This window comes from Saccopteryx bilineata, chromosome 2 (genome assembly GCF_036850765.1).
Source record: "Saccopteryx bilineata isolate mSacBil1 chromosome 2, mSacBil1_pri_phased_curated, whole genome shotgun sequence".
NCBI lineage: Eukaryota > Metazoa > Chordata > Mammalia > Chiroptera > Emballonuridae > Saccopteryx > Saccopteryx bilineata.
In genome coordinates, this window is record NC_089491.1 from 69,066,863 (window position 1) to 69,087,668 (window position 20,806).

The 20,806-nt window shown below is 36.5% G+C and overlaps 1 protein-coding gene across 16 annotated transcripts in view; it reads right to left on the reverse strand.

Moving 5' to 3' along the window:
* Positions 1 to 20,806, reverse strand: part of PTPRD (protein tyrosine phosphatase receptor type D) — a 2,510,439-nt gene that overhangs the window by 147,043 nt on the left and 2,342,590 nt on the right. For 12 of the 16 annotated variants that reach the window (XM_066257235.1, XM_066257234.1, XM_066257236.1 and 9 more), the window contains 3 exons: positions 18,078 to 18,287; positions 12,298 to 12,458; positions 621 to 733 (listed from right to left, as the gene is read on the reverse strand). In XM_066257235.1, coding sequence (XP_066113332.1) covers positions 621 to 733; positions 12,298 to 12,458; positions 18,078 to 18,287 — 484 coding nt within the window. The remainder of the gene's footprint in view (positions 1 to 620; positions 734 to 12,297; positions 12,459 to 18,077; positions 18,288 to 20,806) is intronic. The other 4 variants (XM_066257240.1, XM_066257239.1, XM_066257244.1 and 1 more) reach the window with 1 other exon arrangement.

The window sequence follows — 20,806 nt, forward strand, 5'->3', positions numbered from 1 at the left end:
AGATAGAAACTTTGCCTCATTTATTTTCTTTCCCTTCCTTCCTCCTTCCCTCCTCCTCTGGTCATCTCTCTCTTCCCCTTTCTTTGAGAGTAACATAGATGCAAAAGTAGTTTGGCAGTTGTGAGCATATGAAACAACAGAGTTTATTCTGGTATTATTTATTAATTATTGCATTATCTTCCCATATGAACAACTGTAAACCTACTTTTGCCCCATCCTGTAGATTCTTTCCCAATGGGATAAATGATGTAACATTAATCCATTATCTACTCATTCACTTTATAAGATGAGAACTGGAATTCTTTACATATATGTGTCATTGAAAATAATAACTGTTAATAAGCCACGAAAATGGTAGCTAAAGTTATAAGATTACAAACTGTCCAAGTTTGAAGAAGAATTACACTTTTTTTTTTCTCTTTTATACCACCCCAGATATGCATCGAGCTCAATTTCCTTTCAAGACTCATGTTTTGGCAAATCTCAAAAATATAAAAATAAAAGAGGAGGACACATATAATTGTTCAAAATAAAGTGATGCATTCATCTCAAGGCAACATCAACTGGACTATAAAATTTCAGGGAAGACTGTGTCATGGACAGGCTGAGTCATGTCTTACCTGGCGTTTGAAAATTAAGGCGCCTTAGTTCTACTGGGTCTGTTGGATGGTGTGAAGGGACCTCCTTGCTGTTTGGTATGCTGCTCTTTCTAGAGTCAGATTCTGCCCTTTTCCTAGAGAAAAAGTAAAAATTTAAGATTAAAAAAATAATTAAGGCAGGTTTAAAAGGCAGAGAGTCATGCCCTTCCTCCTCAACCCCACACCCAACTTTCAGTTTTAAAACTTTGATGGGATAGCTTTGTGACCTTGTTCAGGCTGTTCGTCCTTACTTGGCCTATAGTATTTCCTTAGGTCTACAATTTTTGTTTAAGTGGATGATCTCAAAGTCCTCCTTTAGCTCTACAATTAAACAATCCAGTCAGTGACTTGGACTTGAGGCGTTAAGGGAGTGTCTGTAAGTACACTTGGATCATTGCTCTGCTATTCTCCCTTAGCCACTTGTTCTATTTGTGAGGAATAGGATAGACTAGAGGATCCCTAACAGCTAGATTACTGCTACCATATAGACAAGCTCCGAAATGCCTGGCCTGTAGTTGAACAACTAAATCTTCCCCAATTTCTCTTTTCTAAGAATATAAAACTGATGGCTACAAAGTGGACTTGTATTGGATTTTCCTGTAAGGCAGATAAATACAGTAAGTTCCTTTCTAAGATTCCAAGTTAATCTAATATCTGGAAGGAGGCTGGGACCACACAAGACCAACATCAAGTTTCTCTTTCAAACCTCCCCCACCAAAAAGTAAGAAAAGAAAAAAAAAGTACAGATTTGGCCTATGGTGCTAAGCTAACTATGATTAATATTTTGTTAATGAAAGTCAATCATAAAAAAATTGGAAAAAAAAAAAGTAATTTCACCTGTTTAGTTCCATTCTCCTAATGAACTTTCAGGTATATGAACCATTAACAGTGCCTTGTTATAAATAACTCTTCACCCAGTTCATTTTATCTTGTTTTAATTGCAACTTACTATTTATATTAAATACTCTTATTTAAAGTGTAATAATCCACTTTTAACAAATGTCAGGTATTTCCCCCTAAGATTTCCTTTTTTATCTTTTCAAACCCAAATAATCAGAGTAGTACCAACTATTTTCTTTCCCGTTGACTTAGATTAACAATTCACTTAACAAATGGAAGTCTTTTTCAAACCGTGCTTTTTTTTTTTCAATACCCAGCCTAGAGTTATAACCCTAGTATCTCAACCCTGCTCAAGCAAAGGTATTCTAGTTTAGTGACAGGGCTACAGAAAAGTGTTTAGCAACCCTCTCTCTCTTCTTGATGTGACTATATTACAGCTTAGTTGTGTAGCAATGGGACCTCTCATTCCGTGTCACGCAGGTTGTTCCATGAAAAGAACAGTCTTCTTTCCATCTCTGCTCATCTGTATAAAATAAACTGACCAGGGGATGAAGGGAAGATGAATGCAAAGGAAAAAGAACACTTGATTTGCACAAGTGCAATGCCTTTGGCTAAATATGGTTGATTAAATGAATTTTCTTGGGTGAGTCCTATTAGACACCTGCTCTCTTAGGACTTTGGGTTAATCTCCTCCTGATTTCCTGCTTCTACCTACAGGGGACCGGCATAGTCTATGGACAGAAGGTACTTCCAAGCTGTACGACCGATCAGAGGAAACAGTGAATCAAAGTGTGCCAAAGGTACTGGTAGCTCCAGTTGTATGGAGTGAAAAATGGGAAGAAAAGAAGAGATAGAAGGTTGGCGAAAAGATGGGAGAAGAAAAAGAAAGAAGCTCAGAAGACTGTAGGAAGAAGGAAATGTAGACCCATTTCAGAGCAGAAAGTGCCGCTGTGTTTAGGCTGGGGATATGGGCCTCACAACACCAACACATTCATTTCGCCACTGAAGTTCAGAACCTAAATAGGTTAATAAAATGTCACTGAGTGTGGCTTGCCAATCAATCCCACCAGTAACAAGCATATGGCTGGTCTTCTCATTTCAAATCATCCTTGTGGCCCTTCTCAGGTTTTGGTCTTTTCACGTAAGTTTATACATTTCTTTACGGATGTGCCAGATCCAACGTCTAAAACCACGACTGTTACCCCTTCTCAAAATGGCTCTGCTGTACTTCTTGCAGGATGATGGAAACCAGAAGCAGAAATATCTGGACAAGAAAACGATTCCCTCTTGCGGGTAAAGGGGAACATCCTCTGTCCCTTCTTTGTCACTGAGGCCAGGCTAGGTGACGCTCAGACAGAAAAAAATACTCTCTAAAAATGCAATTAGTTTGTTTCATGACAGGAAAGCTGATAATTGCATCCTTTTTACCCAGATAAATCATGGACAACACAAAGAATTGGATTAAAATTATAGTTCATATTTATAATAAATTGGGGGGGCGGCATATTGACATTTAATAACTAGCTTTTCCCTCATTTTATCTGTTAAATTAAATGACCTCCAAGATCTCAGGATCTAAATATCATAGCCAGCTATAAATACCAGTGGTTTAATTTTTGTTTTGTTTAGTTTCATTTGATGATCACAACATGGGTAGTCTTGGCTTCCCACACTTATATCACATTATTTTAAAACAGAAATAAGCTTAAATGGTTGTTGTCTAACAGAAAGAATTTCTTTTTTTTTTATTTTTCTTTTTTTTTTTTAGATTTCATTTATTCATTTTTAGAGAGAAAGAGGGATGAGCAGGAAGTATCAACTCCCATATATGTCTTGACCAGGCAAGGCCAGGGTTTCAAACCAGCGACCTCAGTGTTCTAGGTCGACGCTTTACCCACTGTGCCACCACAGGTCAGGCCAAGAATTTCTATGAAAGGTTAGCAAGATGAAGAGTTTGGTCATCATAATTCATAATAGTAAAGAGCATTAAACAATGAATTTATTATAAAGTTTTAATGGCATATAATGGTCTAAATCGGATCCACCATGAAAATATTTAGTAACATTTTCCCTAAGTTTTCAGAGGTCTCATTATTCTCATTTTAAAATAGTAAAAAAGGCCCTGGCCAGTTGGCTCAGCGGTAGAGCGTCGGCCTAGCGTGCGGAGGACCCGGGTTTGATTCCCAGCCAGGGCACATAGGAGAAGCGCCCATTTGCTTCTCCACCCCTCCGCCGCGCTTTCCTCTCTGTCTCTCTCTTCCCCTCCCGCAGCCAAGGTTCCATTGGAGCAAAGATGGCCCGGGCGCTGGGGATGGCTCTGTGGCCTCTGCCTCAGGCGCTAGAGTGGCTCTGGTCGCAACATGGCGACGCCCAGGGTGGGCAGAGCATCGCCCCCTGGTGGGCAGAGTGTCGCCCCCTGGTGGGCGTGCCCGGTGGATCCTGGTCGGGCGCATGCGGGAGTCTGTCTGACTGTCTCTCCCTGTTTCTAGCTTCAGAAAAATGAAAAAAAAAATAAATAAATAAAATAGTAAAAAAGCAAAGAACACTGACTAGAAGTAGATTATACATTTCCTTGCTATTTTATTTTTTCTATTAAGGTTATAAAGTCCTGGTGTAAGTTCACTTCTCACAATGAGAAGTGATCTACCACGCACAGGAGTCACATGGTGAAAAGGAAAGAGAAGATCACATGACCTTTCTCAGAGGGCAGAAACTACTGACAGTGTAAAAAAGCATGTGTTTGTCTGAGATGTGAATGATGCACCACAAAAATGCTACTCTGTGGTCAGGAGTGTTTAATTTCACTTATTCTCGTCTAGGGGTAAAGTGACAAGAACAAGGAAGACTTTGGGGAAGATCAAATGTATTGATTTGGAACAAAGGTATTTCAGATATATGGGTACAGGCTTTTGGAAAAATATATTTATTGAAATTTCTACTATTAATATTCAAAGGTATCAGTAAAAATACTTCACAGTTCTGACATTGTTAAGAATGTAACACCAACTCGGCCACCTAGTGCTATGTATCTCTTTGGGTGGTCAACTACAAACCTTGATCTTCACTAATGAAATAGAAGAGGAGGGTTAGGAGATGATATCTAACTTTTGGTCCAGCTCTCATACCGACAAGACAAGGATGTGATGAAGGTGTGAGGTGTGCACGGTGCTATAATAGGAAGGAAGAGGGAGGTGGATTTCTACGTATATTAAATGGTGTCAACGTGTTTTGTCTTCTGGCTTAGAAAACAAAAAACCTATTTTTCATGTGTTTTTCAGCCTGAATCAATGATAAATAGGAATATATAAAAATAAGTAAAGCAGACCCTCATAGAGGTAGTAAGTTTTCTGTCAGTCCAAGTGTAGTACAGCTTGCTGATCAGGGTTGTGATTTCAGGGATAAAAAATGCAGTGCTTGTTTTCAAACGTTAGCACGCATTAGAATCTCCCAGGAGGGCTTGCTACACTGTAAGTTGCTGGTCCAATGCCCAGTTTCTGAGTAACCACATCTAGGTGAGGAGTCCAAGACTTTGCATTTCAAGTTCCCTGGTAGTGCTGATGCTATTGATCCAGGGACCCACTCATTGAGAACCAGTGGAACACAACACTGGGAGAAAGGCAGGTTAGATGAGCACTAAGACCCTTTAATATTAAATTTTAAATTTAAGTTTAATTTTAATCAGGAATTTATATCTACTCATTGACAGAGATAGACATGAATTAGAAAGCTAGGAGGTTAGATTAGACCAATCAGTCAATAATCAAAGAATACAGATATTATTTTTATTGTTATTACTACTATTCTTATTATGATTCAAGGCTGGAAGACATGGAAAATAATTTGGAATTACATAGAGTTTTCTTTAAGACACTATCATCAATATTTGGAGGGTGAGAACAAGCTTGTATTCCTGTACTGAGAGGTGACCAGGGATCAAACTGGAAAACTGACCTTCAAAACAGAACAAAGCAAGACAGCTTATCAAGCACCTCCCTTTTCTCTTCTGCAGACACATTAACACATAAAAACGTTCATTTTACCTTAACAACAAACAAAACTCTGAGACTGGTTTTATGATAAACTGTTTTATCTTCTTGTATAGATAAACTTTTCCAGAATCACTTTAATATCAATTCTTTTATATGTGTAGGCTTTATCCAGGTATCATCTTTTATATCCAACCTCTACCTTCATCCCCTCAGTATATCTGCAAGTCTACCCATTTTTTTTTTCTTGACTGAACATTAAAGGGGTTTGTTCTCTATTCCTCACCTGTCAGGTTTACTGCTCCATTTTAATGCAGCAAAAAAAGAAAAAAAGAAAAAGAACAGAGAAAGGCTAAATGTTAGTTGGCCAATGGTAATAAGAGTAACCATGACAACCAAGATTTAACAGTGCTCACAGGTAGGGACACATAACTTACACACATTAGCAAATGACAGCATATCAAAATATTTAAAGGCTTCTAATCATAAAGTAAATGGAGGACATGAGGGCACATCGCTAAATAAATCATTTTTGAGTGTGTTAATGTCATAGTCACTTTTATCCATCAACTGACAAAATACTGCCACGATTAATTATATTTCAGGAAGTATTTTAGAGTAGAGATATAATTTGATTTTTTCAAAACATACATGACAAAACTACTAATGTATTTAAAGGGAATACAACATTACTTCATATAAGAAAATTATTCATTTAAAATAAAGACTTCTCAGTTAAGAGGTAGGTTATTCCCTTAATGATATAAAAGACTTGCAAATTGTACTGAACTGCACAAAAATTTGCACAACTGCATAATATACCACGAGGTAATAAAGTGGAAGAAATGATTTCTTCAAACACCTTTTGACAGTCAGATAATCATAAATCTTTTTTTTCCAATAAAAGATTAAATACATTTTCAGTTTTGGAAAAGGTAATACTCATCATTATAAATCTACAGAGCATGACCCATCTATATAGCTGGGTGGATCCATAAAAGTATTTTATTACCAGCCATGGACATGACATACTTTCCTAGTCAAAGAGGTACTACTGTCTGTGAATACATTTAGTTCTGAGTGACCACGTCTAGGTGAGGAAGATACTTTCACTTGGGATAATATGGGAATTGCTTAAATAACAATATTCTTTATGCAGACAGGGCATCTTTTACCTGTAAAGAAGTAATCTGAACAATCTTCATGTTGAGGCAAATTGCAAAGTATTTAGCGAGTTCTCAATTACAAAAATATGTAAAGGTACCAAATCTGCCTTAATCACAAAACATATACTCATACTGCTAGGGTATCTGGCTTTGAGATACTGTAGTACATCTCTTTTCAAAAATACAAAAGCCACATTTAAATTGTACAAAACACATACAAAGAGAAAATAAAAATAATATCAAACATACTGCTTAATTATTTTCTTAATTTTGAAGTGATTTACCTAGTGGTACCATGTTTTTTTTTCTTTTGTAAAAATTATACATGTTTCTAACTTGCTAATTTTTTAATCAATGAGGTCATCAGTTGTAGGAATATCTATTCCTCTGGAAGGAAAGGAAGCACTAAGTGAATTATTAGTTTTGTGTATTAAAAGTCTGTTGATATTTTGATGAATACATACAGAGTGTGCAATTCACTCCCTCTACCACAGAAATGTCAGTCTCACCATGCAGGGGTACATATTTGGTGCAAATGTCTAAGGTTGAAGGCTTTTGGAACCACTATATTTAAATAATAGGTTGAGGGTTTTATTACAGTTCTTGCCAGCCAAAATAAAGGCAATAATGAGTGATGGAGTAAACACGTGGAGGGGACAGAGTTTGTTTACACTATTTGGCTTGTATAAGTGTGATCATTCAATATCCCTCTGTGACACGCACTCTGCTAGGCACAAAGGAAACAGTGAGGAACAAGACAGAGTCCTAAACCTACACTATGGAGCGGACAAGAAAGCTAAGAAAATGGCCAATTACAGTAATGTGGTAGATTCTATAATATAGAAAAGTAGAAAGTTCTTTAAGAGCATAGAAAAGGGCTAAGCAGACTGAACTGGTAGAAAGGAGAGCACAAGAGGGAGACAGCTAGACAGGCTTTCTATATAGCAAGTGGAAGCTTAGCTTCCCTCTAAAGGATGAGTTAGCTAGCCAGGCCAAGTGGAGTGGCCGGGGAGTAAGGGAAAAGGTGTTCCATGCTTAGGGAAGGACTTTCTTTGATGACAGCTTGGAAAGACATGGAGGGTTGATATAAAAAGAGAAAACTATGAGGGAAAACCCACAGAGGGTCACTGTTGGATGAGGAAAAAGCTGAAGTCTTATTTTAATCATCCCTACCTCATGGCCTTCACCCACAGAAGTTTGGGGGTGGATCTGAAAATTACTCTCTCTACAGTATCCATTCTGGTTAGACTATTACTGTTCAAGGATGGTACTTTTATCTAGACCATGCCTTAGATGGTTATAGCTCCCAAACCCATATTTTCTTTTTTTCCATAGTACATAATAAACACTTCTCATACATTCTGAAATGACTGCCCACAGAGTCAGCTTAACATGTTGTTGTCAAATATTTTCTACATAACCTGATCTGGTAGTGGCATAGTGGATAGAGCATTGGCCTGAGATGCTGAGGACCTAGGTTCAAAACCCTGAGGTTGCTGCCTTGAGTGCAGGTTCATCTGGCTTGACTGTGGGCTCACCAGCTTGAGTGAGGGGTCGCCAGCTTGAGCATGGGATAATAGACATGAACCCATGGTTACTGGCTTGAGCCCAAAGGTCACTGGCTTGAATCCCAAGGTTGCTGGCTTGAGCAAGGGGTCACTGACTTGGCTGGACGCCCCCCCCTAGTCAAGGCACATATGAGAAAGCAGTCAATGAACAATTAAAGTGTTACCTATGAGTTAATGCTTCTCATCTCTCTCCCTTCCTTTCTGTCTGTCCCTGTCTGTCCCTTCACTCTGTCTTGTAAAAAAAAAAAAAAAATTTTTTTTTCTATGTAAAGAATCCCTGGACAATTCCAGAACAAAGGCTGAAATACCTTACATACGTAACAAATGATCAGTGTAGATGAATTTCTAAAAGCATCCATTCAATAGCTCTACAGATTCTTTTGTGTGTAGGTGGGGAAGAGAAAGAAGGGCAACATGGAGTCATATTTAAAAAACATACACACAATCCTATGGGCAGAAATAATATAGTACAAATTCTATTACTTGGAATTTGAGGATCTCATTAGAGGACACTATATTAAAAAGCATTATCTAGAATACCTACTTATTTTATAAAGGAGAAAACAGAGATTCAGAGTGTTGGCATGACTTTCCACTCCATATAGAGCCAGCTTGTCATGGAGCTGAGATTTTAACTCAGTTTTACTAATTCCTGGTCTAGTGTTTTCTAACCCTTGTTACCTCCTTATTTCTGTACTTTACATTTTAAAAACACTATACATGTCACATATAGAATACAAAATTTCAAAAACTCATACTGCAAGATAATTTGTAACACTCAAGACCTACCAAACACATTTTAATTTTCAGATGATTCAAAGGCATTTTAAGGACCTTACAAAGCCTAGGTGATAATATTTTATCACTGATTATCAATGTATTGGAGGTTTACAAATTCCTAGATTAAAAGCAAAGTCAAATGAATAGTACTGTCAGATGAAAGATTATGCTATTTCCACATTAATATAATAATAAGTATATGTCTCCTCAGACAGCTTTATATGGACAAACCATCCATAGATCCATAGCTAGAGACCTTCTCCAACCACAAGTAGTGTTATAAGCAGTTGTATGATTAAATATGGTAGAAGGTGAAGGGATTAAGCACTATATATATATATATATATATATATATATATATATATATATATATATATATGAAACATGTTGACAAAGACAACACTGTGTTGATAGCCAGAAGGAAAGGGGTAAGGGGGCAGGTGGAGGTGGGCAAAGGTGGGGGGGGCTGGGACAAAAGAGACTGCTTGTGGCTATCTATGGTCACATGATGCAGTGTGCAGATGATGTTTATTGAGGTGCACAACTGGACCTGTACCCCAATAAATTTGTTTAAAAAGTAAATATTAAAGTAATAAAAATAAAAATAAAAAGATAACATGAGTCAACATTATTTTATACTCATTGCCTACTCAAAGTATCATTTATATACAGGAAGTGAAATACTTTCAAAATAATGCTAATATAATCAATTTCAACAACCTATGCATAAACTGAAAGGCACCTAAGAGGATGAAGTATTTATTACATAATTAACTTTGCTCAGATTCCAAGCTATAAAAGACACTATTCATCCCCTACTGAAGATTTCCTCTTGAATTGCTTCATGATAATCAAGAAGGACATTGTTGGGCCTACTTAAATTTCAAGTCAGGAATGTTCTTCACTGCTGAAGCAAGCATTTCTATTTCAGCAACGCTTCACGGGCCTTCAGATGCTTTAGCTAAATATACTTAGCATTCGAGGATGTGTGCCTCTTCCAACAATTGCATTAGACGATGCTTACATATGCACACACTAGAATGCGCCTCTATTTTAACAGAGTCATAAAACCTTTAAATATGATGCCTCTTTTTGCGGGATTAGAAAAAACATATAACTGAGTTGATTTTTTTTCAAGCACATACAAATGAAGAATGGAAAACAATCACAAATGTTAGAAATTATCAAGGTTAAAATCCTATTTCTTTGCATTTACATAGCTAGTTCATAAATCTCATGCACACTTCTCTTCAGTGACCTGACTTAAGGATAGTCAGATAATATCCGAATGAAACACAACTTCAAAAAATAAGGTGAGTGTTTTGTCCATTTCAAATAATCACAAAATGTCATATGATATGGTTGAGAAATGCAAACTCTCAGTAATCAAGATTGCTAATCTGACTCCCACAGGAGGATGTGATAACCTGAATAAATATTTCACTGAAAACAATTATAATTCTACTCTTGCTTTTAATTATTGCATTCTCTTCTGGTAATAGGTGCAGCACATGAACATCAAAAACTACCAGCTCCTGCTTGGATTCACTCATGATTTATTATTGTTCTGGGGTAAGTGGCTAACTCCTGTTTCCTGCTCTTACCTCTTGCACAAGACAGAGGTGATCAAATGTAATGCACACTGATAAGATACAAATTGGGGTGAGGAGATTGAAACCATCAACTAAGAGGAGATTTTGTACCTCAATCATTTGCTTTTTAAGCTATTTTATGACATTGATATTGAATGATGGCAATGATCAGAAAAAAAATTATAATGGATATTTCTTCCATTCCTTCTAGCTCTAAAATAGGATAGGCAATTTAAGGGGTTATGGTTATAAACTTTTCTTTACTTTGTTCTTTTCTTATTTCATTAACCGTTTTTCACATGAAATAAAATGGAATGCAGCTTTATAAGAGAAACTTTTAAAAGAAGTGTCTGGAAGAATCTACTTTTGAGTCAAGAAAAGAAGTTATCAAAAATAAATAAAGGCTATCTCAGGAACATAAGAACATAGTTAATAAGGGAATATAAGTAGAAATAATTAAAGAAACTTAATGAAGGGAGCTATACGTATATGAAAATAAATAATAAAAATAAGATGATCAGATTAAGCATGTAAGCAAGAATCACAATGAAGAAACTTATCTGATTCTGAAGGTCAAGGTTATGAGGAAAGAGAATGAGAGAGGGGGAAGATGGGGGAGTGGGAGAAATAGAAGGAGGGAAATAGGAATGTAGAGGAAAAGAGGGAAGCAGAGAGAGAAAAGGGAGAGGGGGTGCTACATTATAGTAGAGGAAAGAGGTCAAAGAGTATTCTGAAAGGTCAAACACTACAAAGGACAATGTAAACACAAAGTTTCATGAAATAAAACTTGAATTGGAAGAAAAGTTAATATAACTGAAGATAATTTAGAATTCAGTCATTCTAAATGTTTAAGAGAATGTATTATATATGTTAATTTTCATAATTTTATACATTTATAATATAATATTTTTAAGTCAAAAGGATTTAGGGGTTGAAGAATTATTAATGTTCCTTTCAACTAAAGCAGTGATTTGGGGAGAAAATCTTGCTTTTATGTAATGAAGTAAGAAATTGAATTTAAAAAGAGTGGACAACTAGAAAACACAGGGTTGATGTAAATTGTCTGCTTCCTAACTATAATCAAAGATACTAAGTCAGATTGCTATTTGAGAGTATAAAAGTTAAGGTTATATTTTTAAAAAGGAAAAGTGGTACCTCACATCCCTTTTTGGACAAATGAAGATTTGTACTGAAGATTTGGACAGGGGTTAGAAGAAAAGCAGAGAGGGAAAATGTTCATTTTTTTCCTTCTCTAATCTTCCATTTTTAGCTACTTCGCTAAGTGTTGAGAAATGGCTATAGGAAAAATTCCAGCACATGTGCACACAAGAGTTATAAAGTGAAAAGAAATGTACAGGTTTATGATGTTTCAAAAACCATGCTAAAATGAACAATTAATTGTTTAAAACAACCAAATGTCAGCTTACATGAAATTATCTATTTAATGCACTAATGTCTCAAACATCAGGCAAAGTGCTCATAAATTAGCTCAGAAGAGCCAAGGTCTGTGCACACTAGGCAATGGAGTCCCCCTCACACTGAATGGGATCTTAAATAGAAGTCTTTACATTTCATTCTAGCTCTAATGAAAACATTTTCCAATGATTACTGGGGCTACACTAAAGTAGTCTACTAAGATCAACTACATAATGATCACAGAAGGAATAACAGGTCTTCAAAAATAAGGCTATCCCCAAGATTGCAATAGAAACATTGGACAAACATACCTTTTATATAGAAGAATAGCTATGACAATGCAGATGATAAAGACGACTGCAAGGACAGGACCTACAACCCAGATTAAGCCTTCTTCTTCATCAGTGATTGGCTGTGGATCCAGGTCCATTGACACAACAGGGTCTGAGTAGGGACTGGTTGCGTACATCTTCTGAGGAAAGACAGAGTCTATGTTGGTCATATATGAATGTCTTCCAGCGTATAACTTCAGTATTAGAAGCAGCAAAGATATGAGATAGAACGGATCTGATGATAAATGTGTGAAACAATGTTAGTAAATAAAAAGCAGGAGAAGTGGGGAGGGGAAAGAAAATGAAAGAGGCCTTGCAATCTATATATCCTTATACAGTAAAGCATTTCATAATAAAATCATTTTTGATGGTATAAATTATTCCAGATATACCTTTTTTTTGCTTATTAAATGATCTTAAGAAGTATGAACTACCAGTAATTAACCAGTTGTGAAATGCTCAATGAGCATTTATACTTTGCCAATGTACCTAGGCTATGTGAAAATCAACAGAAATATTAGTTTCAGTCCTCAAGACATGACTGCCCAGTAAAGGAAACCAACTTAAAAAGTAAAGATTTATAAAGCAAAATATTCGTATTTCATTAAACATTAAATTATGTAAGCAGTCCTTAGTACTGTATGTTAGTTAGAAAATAGAGGCCAAAAATTGGACAAAGTCTACAACTTCAAAAGAGGCCAAATTTTCAAATTATAGATGCAAGATATATAAAACTGATGATATGGCTTTCCAGAACATAAAATTTTTAGAACTTGAAAGGATTTAGCAGTTCCCATTTATTTTTATTACAGTTACTGCTCAGAGGTGGGTGTGATTGTTCCCAACTGCTGGGAATGTAAATTGGTACAGCCATTAGGAAAATATATATATATTGGTTCCTCAAAACATTAAAAACAGAAGTATGATATGATCCACAATCCCTCTCCTGGATATACATCCAAAAGAAATGAAATCACCATCTTGAAGAGGTATCTGCATGCCTATGTTCACTGCAACATAATTCACGACATCCAAGATATAGAAACAACCTGAGTGTTAGCTGATGAATGAATGAACAAAGAAAATGTGGTGTGTGTGTAGATACAACTACAATGGAATATTATTCAACTATAAAAAAGAAAGAACACCTGCCATTTGCAACACTAGAAATAAATCCAACTAGAGGGCAGAGAATAGAATGGTGATTGCCAAATGCTGGAGGGGAGAAATGGGGAGATGTAAGTCACAGGGTAAAAACCTTCAGTTATAAGAAGAGTAAGTTCTCAGGATCTATGTACAGCCTGGTGATTATAGTTTATAACGCAGTACTGGGTACATGAAAGTTACTGAGAGTAGACCTTAAAGGGTCTCATCACACACAAAAGAAGAGTTATCATGTGAGAGGACAGACGTGTTAATTATCTTGATCTTGGTAACCATTCCACCATGTATGTGGATATCAAATTTTCATCTGGTGCACTTTAAAGATATACATAATTATATTTGTTAATTTTTCCTCATAAAGTTGGGATAAATACAGTTACTTGGTAAAAGAATGGACTGAGTATCTGCGATTTTGGTTTTTATAGTATTTTGTTTGTTCTGTCCTATGTTAGCCTATATAAACTGCATTCTCCTAACCCTGCCCCTTTTAAGGTCCTCTGTTTTCCTTTTCCAATAGAGAACAATCTACATCCATGGGCCACCCCACCTCTTCTACTCTCTCCTTATCTCTTTTCACTCCAGCACTGGTCTGGGTGTCTCACTTGTCAAATCTAATTGCCATTATTCAGTTCTTACCCTCCTAGACATCTTTTCCAGATTTGCCACAGCTGATCCAGTCTTCTTTAAAATGCCCTAGTCCCTTCCCAGCCCCGCCAAATGACCACATCTTGTTATCTGCCTCTGCGTCCATCCCATGCCAGCGTTCTTGTTTTTTCTTCTGCTAGTCCCCCTTTTTCTCTCTTATCTGGCAAGGTCATCCCTAGCTTTAACTACCAACCTCTATGCGGATTACTTCTTCAAGATGCTCCTAAACTCAGAAATTCTGCTAAGTTCCAGCTCTTCATTTTAAATTGTTTCTAGACATTCCTGCATGTGTCCCAAAGTCAAGAACTGCATGTGTTACTTCCCTGCTTCTCATATATTCTCCTTCTTACTTGCATATTTCTCTCATCCTCTCAATAGCTAGAAATGAAAAACTGCTGATTTCACCTAATCTGTGTCCCCTGAGTCCATCTACTCTCTTGTCTCACGGAACCACTTTTCTTCAGGATGTCATTCACGCTCATCCAAACCATACTGAGAGTTTCTTCCTTCCTCTAAGAGTCTCTACTGCTGATAGAGTTATTATTCTAAAGTACAGCTAGAAAACTTTCAGGAGGACCTTGGGTGACTCCTCAGGGTGATTCTTAAGGGCCTCCACAATTTTGTTTTAAGCTTTCTTACCATATAAAACATATTCCATCATAGAGAATTTCTTGTTACTACTCCCCAAATACTCGCTTCTCTCTCTTTAACCCTCTCACAAGTTCCCCAACATTTAGATCCAGAAATCCAGTTTATCTTCAAGGCTCAACAGAAATACTGCTTTCAATGAAGCTAACTCTCCTTCATTGGAAATAATCAAGTATATTACACAAAATGTAAGTAAATTTAATTTAAAAAATTTAGGTAGTCCTTTATTTTTTTGATGGCATTCATCAAACTAACTTTTTTTAAATCTGTGCCTATGTCTTCTTTTTTCAAATAAAACTATAAAGTTCTGGAATATAGGTATTTATATACTATATATGCTTATGTGGTTAAAGCAGCTAGCCCAGAACTTTACACTAGTGAGTTCCCAACAAATCTTTGTTCAATAAAATAAAATGTTCATCTTTTCAAATGGCTGACTTTATCAAGGCATGAACAAATATGCTTCTTTTTTTCTATGATCAGTAAATATATTTAGTTTTTCAATCTGCATTTAAAAAATTTTTGTGAAGATCATAAATGATAACTTTAAGTATCAATATCTCGCAGTCACTCTGGAGAACACATGCCCTACCATATTCTTGTAAACAATTCCTCCTTCCCATTGTCCTCATTGTGCACAGGAAAGAGATTAACTAGACTTTGGGGTTTTCTAATGTAACAAAAAAGATAACAACTCAGTATATTTACAACCTTCCCAGAAGCAGATAAGAAAGAGTTATGTACAGTGTAAAGATTTACACAAAGGACTTGACAAAGACACTAAATATCCAAGACACACGAATCTTCACAGAAGTAGAATTGGTTGTTTGGTTCCCACTTTCCCGTCTCTGTTTTGTAGGTCTCACTCAAACTGTTAGTAGACAACAGTAAGCAAAACTCTCTGGTTTAAAATTCTTTACCAAGAACCTTTGAGATAATAATCTTGGTTAGCCAGGATAGAAATCTAAGCAGAGTTTTCCCCAAACCCCATAGATCAGGAACCAGAGATGTGAATAATGAAAAGGAACACAAAATCATAAAATGATGCCAGCCTTGTGAAAAGTAGGATTTGTTCAGTGTGAGTGTGTGTATATGTGTGTGTGGGGGTTTACAGAAAAGATCAAACTGTTTGTCATTCTAAACCCATCCTCTGATGTTCTTGAAATAAGGCAACAGATTGGGGTAAAGCTTCAGTCTTTGGTGAGAGGGGACATTTTCTCTATGCAAATTATCAGTCTACCCTTAGAGTGATTAGGTGTTTTATTAATAATTATTCATGAAAATTAGAGGCTTACAAAAGTATGGCATCACTGCTAACATCATACTAGATGAATACAAATCTCTTCTATAAAGTAAGCTGTGGCCTGAAAACAGGAAACTTACAGGCCACGCTGTTAGCTCTGACAGCAATATTGAGAAAGCTGATGAAGAAAAGGAACAATTCAGAAAATATATTTGGAAAAAACCTAATTACATGATTAATGAAACAGTGTGATGATGTACAGGGAAGGTGTAGATCAGGGGTCCCCAAACTACGGCCCACGGGCCGCATGTGGCCCCCTGAGGCCATTTATCCGGCCCCCACCGCACTTCTAGAAGGGGCACCTCTTTCATTGGTGGTCAGTGAGAGGAGCATAGTTCCCATTGAAATACTGGTCAGTTTGTTGATTTAAATTATTTAAATTTACTTGTTCTTTATTTAAAATATTGTATTTGTTCCTGTTCTGTTTTTTTTTTTTTTTTTTTTTTACTTTAAAATAAGATATGTGCAGTGTGCATAGGGATTTGTTCATAGTTTTCTTTATAGTCCGGCCCTCCAACAGTCTGAGGGACAGTGAACTGGCCCCCTGTGTAAAAAGTTTGGGGACCCCTGGTGTAGATGCTTTATCAATGGGGATGCAGTTAAACACCACTGAAAACGTTTGGGAGACATTAGAAACCGAGTCTCTCTGCAAGCGGGTACCATCAGTCTATGATCTGATGAGATTCTTCTTCTTTGCTGGCTTCTCTGATCTAACTCAATGGTCTGCAGGTGCTTTCTGAAACACCCTGGAGCTATTTAAAGAAAATTACTTTCTAATATCTAAAAGTCATTTAAAAAAATAAAAAAAAAGATGATTCCAACATTCTATTCCCTTGATGTTTTGCCTTAAAACCTTCAACCAGACAGAGAAAGCATATCCGTGCATTAAAATTCCAGGAAGCCCATCACTTTGTTTTCAAATGGCATTCTGTGCACAAAGGTAAACCAGGCAGAAAGGCTGCCTCTGTGTGTTGATTTTCCATGGGGGAATTCCTTCAGTCATTTGAAGAGCAGTCCCACTGTGCACACTCACACCTGGAATGGAGAAATCTTTGATACCTCTCAGGCTTCTTATGCACAGAAGTGACTGGCTCAACAGAGTTGCCACACCTGTCAGTTTTAAACCCTAATCTATTAGAAAGATACAGTTTAGAATATGTGTATTAAATGTTAATGCAAACTGCCACATCAAAAGCCAGCTCCTTCCCATCTACAATTTCTCTCCTCCTCTCTCTTTTTAACATTCAAAGCAACTGAAGCATAAAATGACATAAGAGCAAGATGAATTACATAAAAGAATACAACTTATTACTTAGAGTACCTTAGGAATTCTCTGTTTTATTGAATTATTTCCTAACTTTCTTGGCTTTTCACTGATAAAGTCCCTGGTAAATTGCTCCAATTAAAGAAGCCAGCTGTGCTTGCCTCTTCCTAGACAGAACTCCCCATGAATTTGGATAGAGAGCACTGTGGGCTCACTGACAGTTCTAGGAAAATGAAACAATTGCCTTCTATTAATATTTTCATGTAGTATCTGCAAATATACTATGTGTAATTTCAAACCTTGTCCCTATTGTAATCACACAGACTGGTGTCTTTTAGGTACTATGCAAAAAAAAAAAAATTATTTTTTATAACAGCTATTTTAAAAGGATGAGCAAAAATATGTAAATATGTAAGGACTGATGGTTACCGCCCTCCTAGCAATACTTGTGCCACATCAAAAGGTCTCGAGAACAATGTCCTAACAACTTGGCACTTCATATACTAGAAGTCCAGCTAAATTCCTTGTCATCAGAGAAGTAGCTCTGTTTGTAATGAAAGCCCAACCAGATTACCCATCAGCATTCATAAAGTAGGCAACAGTTACGAGGTTTAAGTTAATGACAGCTCATGAGAAATAATTAGGATGGCAATACCTATGTATCCCCAAATAATCATATTCTGGTGAAAATGTACAAGAATGCCAAGGAAACAGATGCCTTCGCGGTCAACTTACAGACTCTGCGTGTTCCATCACTGCTAACACAAAGAAGACATACTCTTGACCACTTTGGAGTTGCTTGTTTGTAAATCCACCATAATGTTTGTCATCTCCCAGGGTGAACTCAGTGGGAAGGACATCAAAGTGAGCGGCTATATATGGCTTTAATTCAACTTCCCTCCCATAACGGATGCTTCTGCGTTTCCTTGATATCTCTTTAAGTAGCTTAAGAAAAATGTGGGAAACAGAAAAAAAATGTAAACAACAATAACCCAACTTAATGACAGTTTAATGGGAGAAGTTAATTCAGGACTGGGAACAACTCAAAGGCCCTTTGTCCACATTTCATGTAGCATATCCGCATCACTGAAATCTGTTCTCTCTTGCAAGTGCTTGTTCTGCTGTCAAGGTAGGAATCTGGACTGCTATTTCAAGGCCCAGGATATAGACACAGGACAATCAGATCCTTTAGTGGTAGCTTATATCATTGTCCACCCTAATGAAATCCTTTCAAAGGACAAGAGTGCATTATAACTTGTCTAAAGAAAAAAGCTTGATTCCCAGAAGCCTGTCATGCAGGTTTTATTATTACTTATTAAAAAGGTTGTGAACTGAGATAAAGCCATCTAAACTTTCAGATATTACTAACATTTTAGAGAGGTTAATGCCATTTCAAGTTGTTTTTACTAATGAGATAACTTATATAATGTCAATTCCTTCAAATCTGCAGGAATAAAATCTGATGACCAATTCTTAATTGGCAATATTAAACAGACATTGCCATTCATTTAACCATTTCTGGCCTTGATTAAGATACTTATGAAAACTTTATGGCAAAATTTGTTTTACAAATGGAAATGATAACAGTAAAAACCAAACTGGTGAGATCTTAGTAGAATGAGTCCTTAGCATAGCCATGGCCGGGCTTTTGTGATAATCATGGCTGCAGGTTGTACATGTGACAAACAGCCAATCTTTATGTCAGGAATCTGATGGTAAACTAGTCTCTTCTATACTGCCAACTGTAAATGTGCTGACTGGTTTAAAATTGTAACCTAAAAAAATTTGGAAAATAGTCTTTTGGTTACATAATCTGTACTGTGTTATTTGTGAATAAGTTTTCATTTACAATATTCTCAAGTTTTCTGTGAAATTTGAGTTTATTGAAACAATAAAAATTTCATGAAATATAAGCTATTTTATGAAGATCATAGTGGTAGATAGGACAGAACCTGTTTTAGCAAATTTGGATCATCTGAGGATAATACCATTCAGGTAGGCTGATCAATTATACAACATTTGGATTATACTAAATGAAGGTCAGAGATTTAACCTGTTGTCAAATTTAGGCTTAAAATGTTGATGATAATTATAGTAATTGCTAATATTTATTAAGCACTTCAAGGCATTGTTCTTAAGAGTCTAAACTTGCATTACTTCATTTACTCCTCATAATAACCGTATAAAGTCGGTTACTATTATCTTCAATTTATACATGAGGTAACTGAGGCATAATAGAAAGTGGTAATATGTAATTGGACTCAATCGGTGAAATAAAACAAAATCACATGTAAAGAGATTTTTAAACCAAATTTTGTTTACTTATTGGTTGTATAACATCAAGGAAACAAACACAACAATTAAGGTAAATTGATAACCTAAATTGTTTTTTTTTATAATTTTTATTTATTTTTTTTTACAGGGACAGAGGGAGGGTCAGAGAGAGGGATAGATAGGGACAGACAGACAGGAACAAAGAGAGATGAGCAGTATCAATCATCAGTTTTTCGTTGTGACACCTTAGCTGTTCATGGATTGCTCTCTCATACATGCCTTGACCGTGGGCCTTCAGCAGACCGAGTAACCCCTTGCTCGAGCCAGCGACCTTGGGTCCGAGCTTTTTTTTTTTTTTCTGCTCCAGCCTGCGCTCAAGCTGGTGACCTCGGGGTCTCGAACCTGGGTCCTCCGCATCCCAGTCCGACACTCTATCCACTGTGCCACCACCTGGTCAGGCCAATAACCTAAATTATTTTAACTCAGTCTATGTTTAGACAGATACAAATTTTGTGCATCTGCTTTCTTTAACACTGTGAGTGTGTATTTAGTTTTCTTTTTCCTGGATTTTTTTACATGCTATTTCAAAAAATCCTGAGACCATATATTTAATGCTATACTTGAAAAGTCACTACAAAGGTTATTGTGATCTACAGCAACTGCTGCTCCATTGCTTGGAGAAGGACGAATGCACTGCAGATAGCTGAACAGCTTTTTGAAGCTGGTTAATCAGAAACATTTACCATCAGTTGTTTATGTAACTGTGTCCCTTCTTCTACTTCACTGATCAAACCATGCCTTGATTTTTTTCATATTTCAGAGGTAGGCAACTGTCATAATTCATCCATATCACTGTTATCCCCATGAATACTTTTGGCTAGGGTTTCTTTAGAAGACTTAGAGGAAGTGTATTAGGAAAAAATATTTGAATTTTTGGTGCTTCTTAGATCCAATGTAGCTATTCACTAAGATCAAACCTGGAAAATCAACTCTGCCCCTGTAAGTCACTCTAATCTCTGTAGGATGCTTCCTGTGTTATGCTTTAAATGAGTCAAGTATGTTCGACTGATGGTGATGTTAGCCCGTATGTTGAAGTTACAACTATAAATGACATTATTTTACAGGGAGCTTTTGAAGTACAATGTGATGAAAAGCTTATACTATAGTATAAGACCTTCCCTGAATTAGCT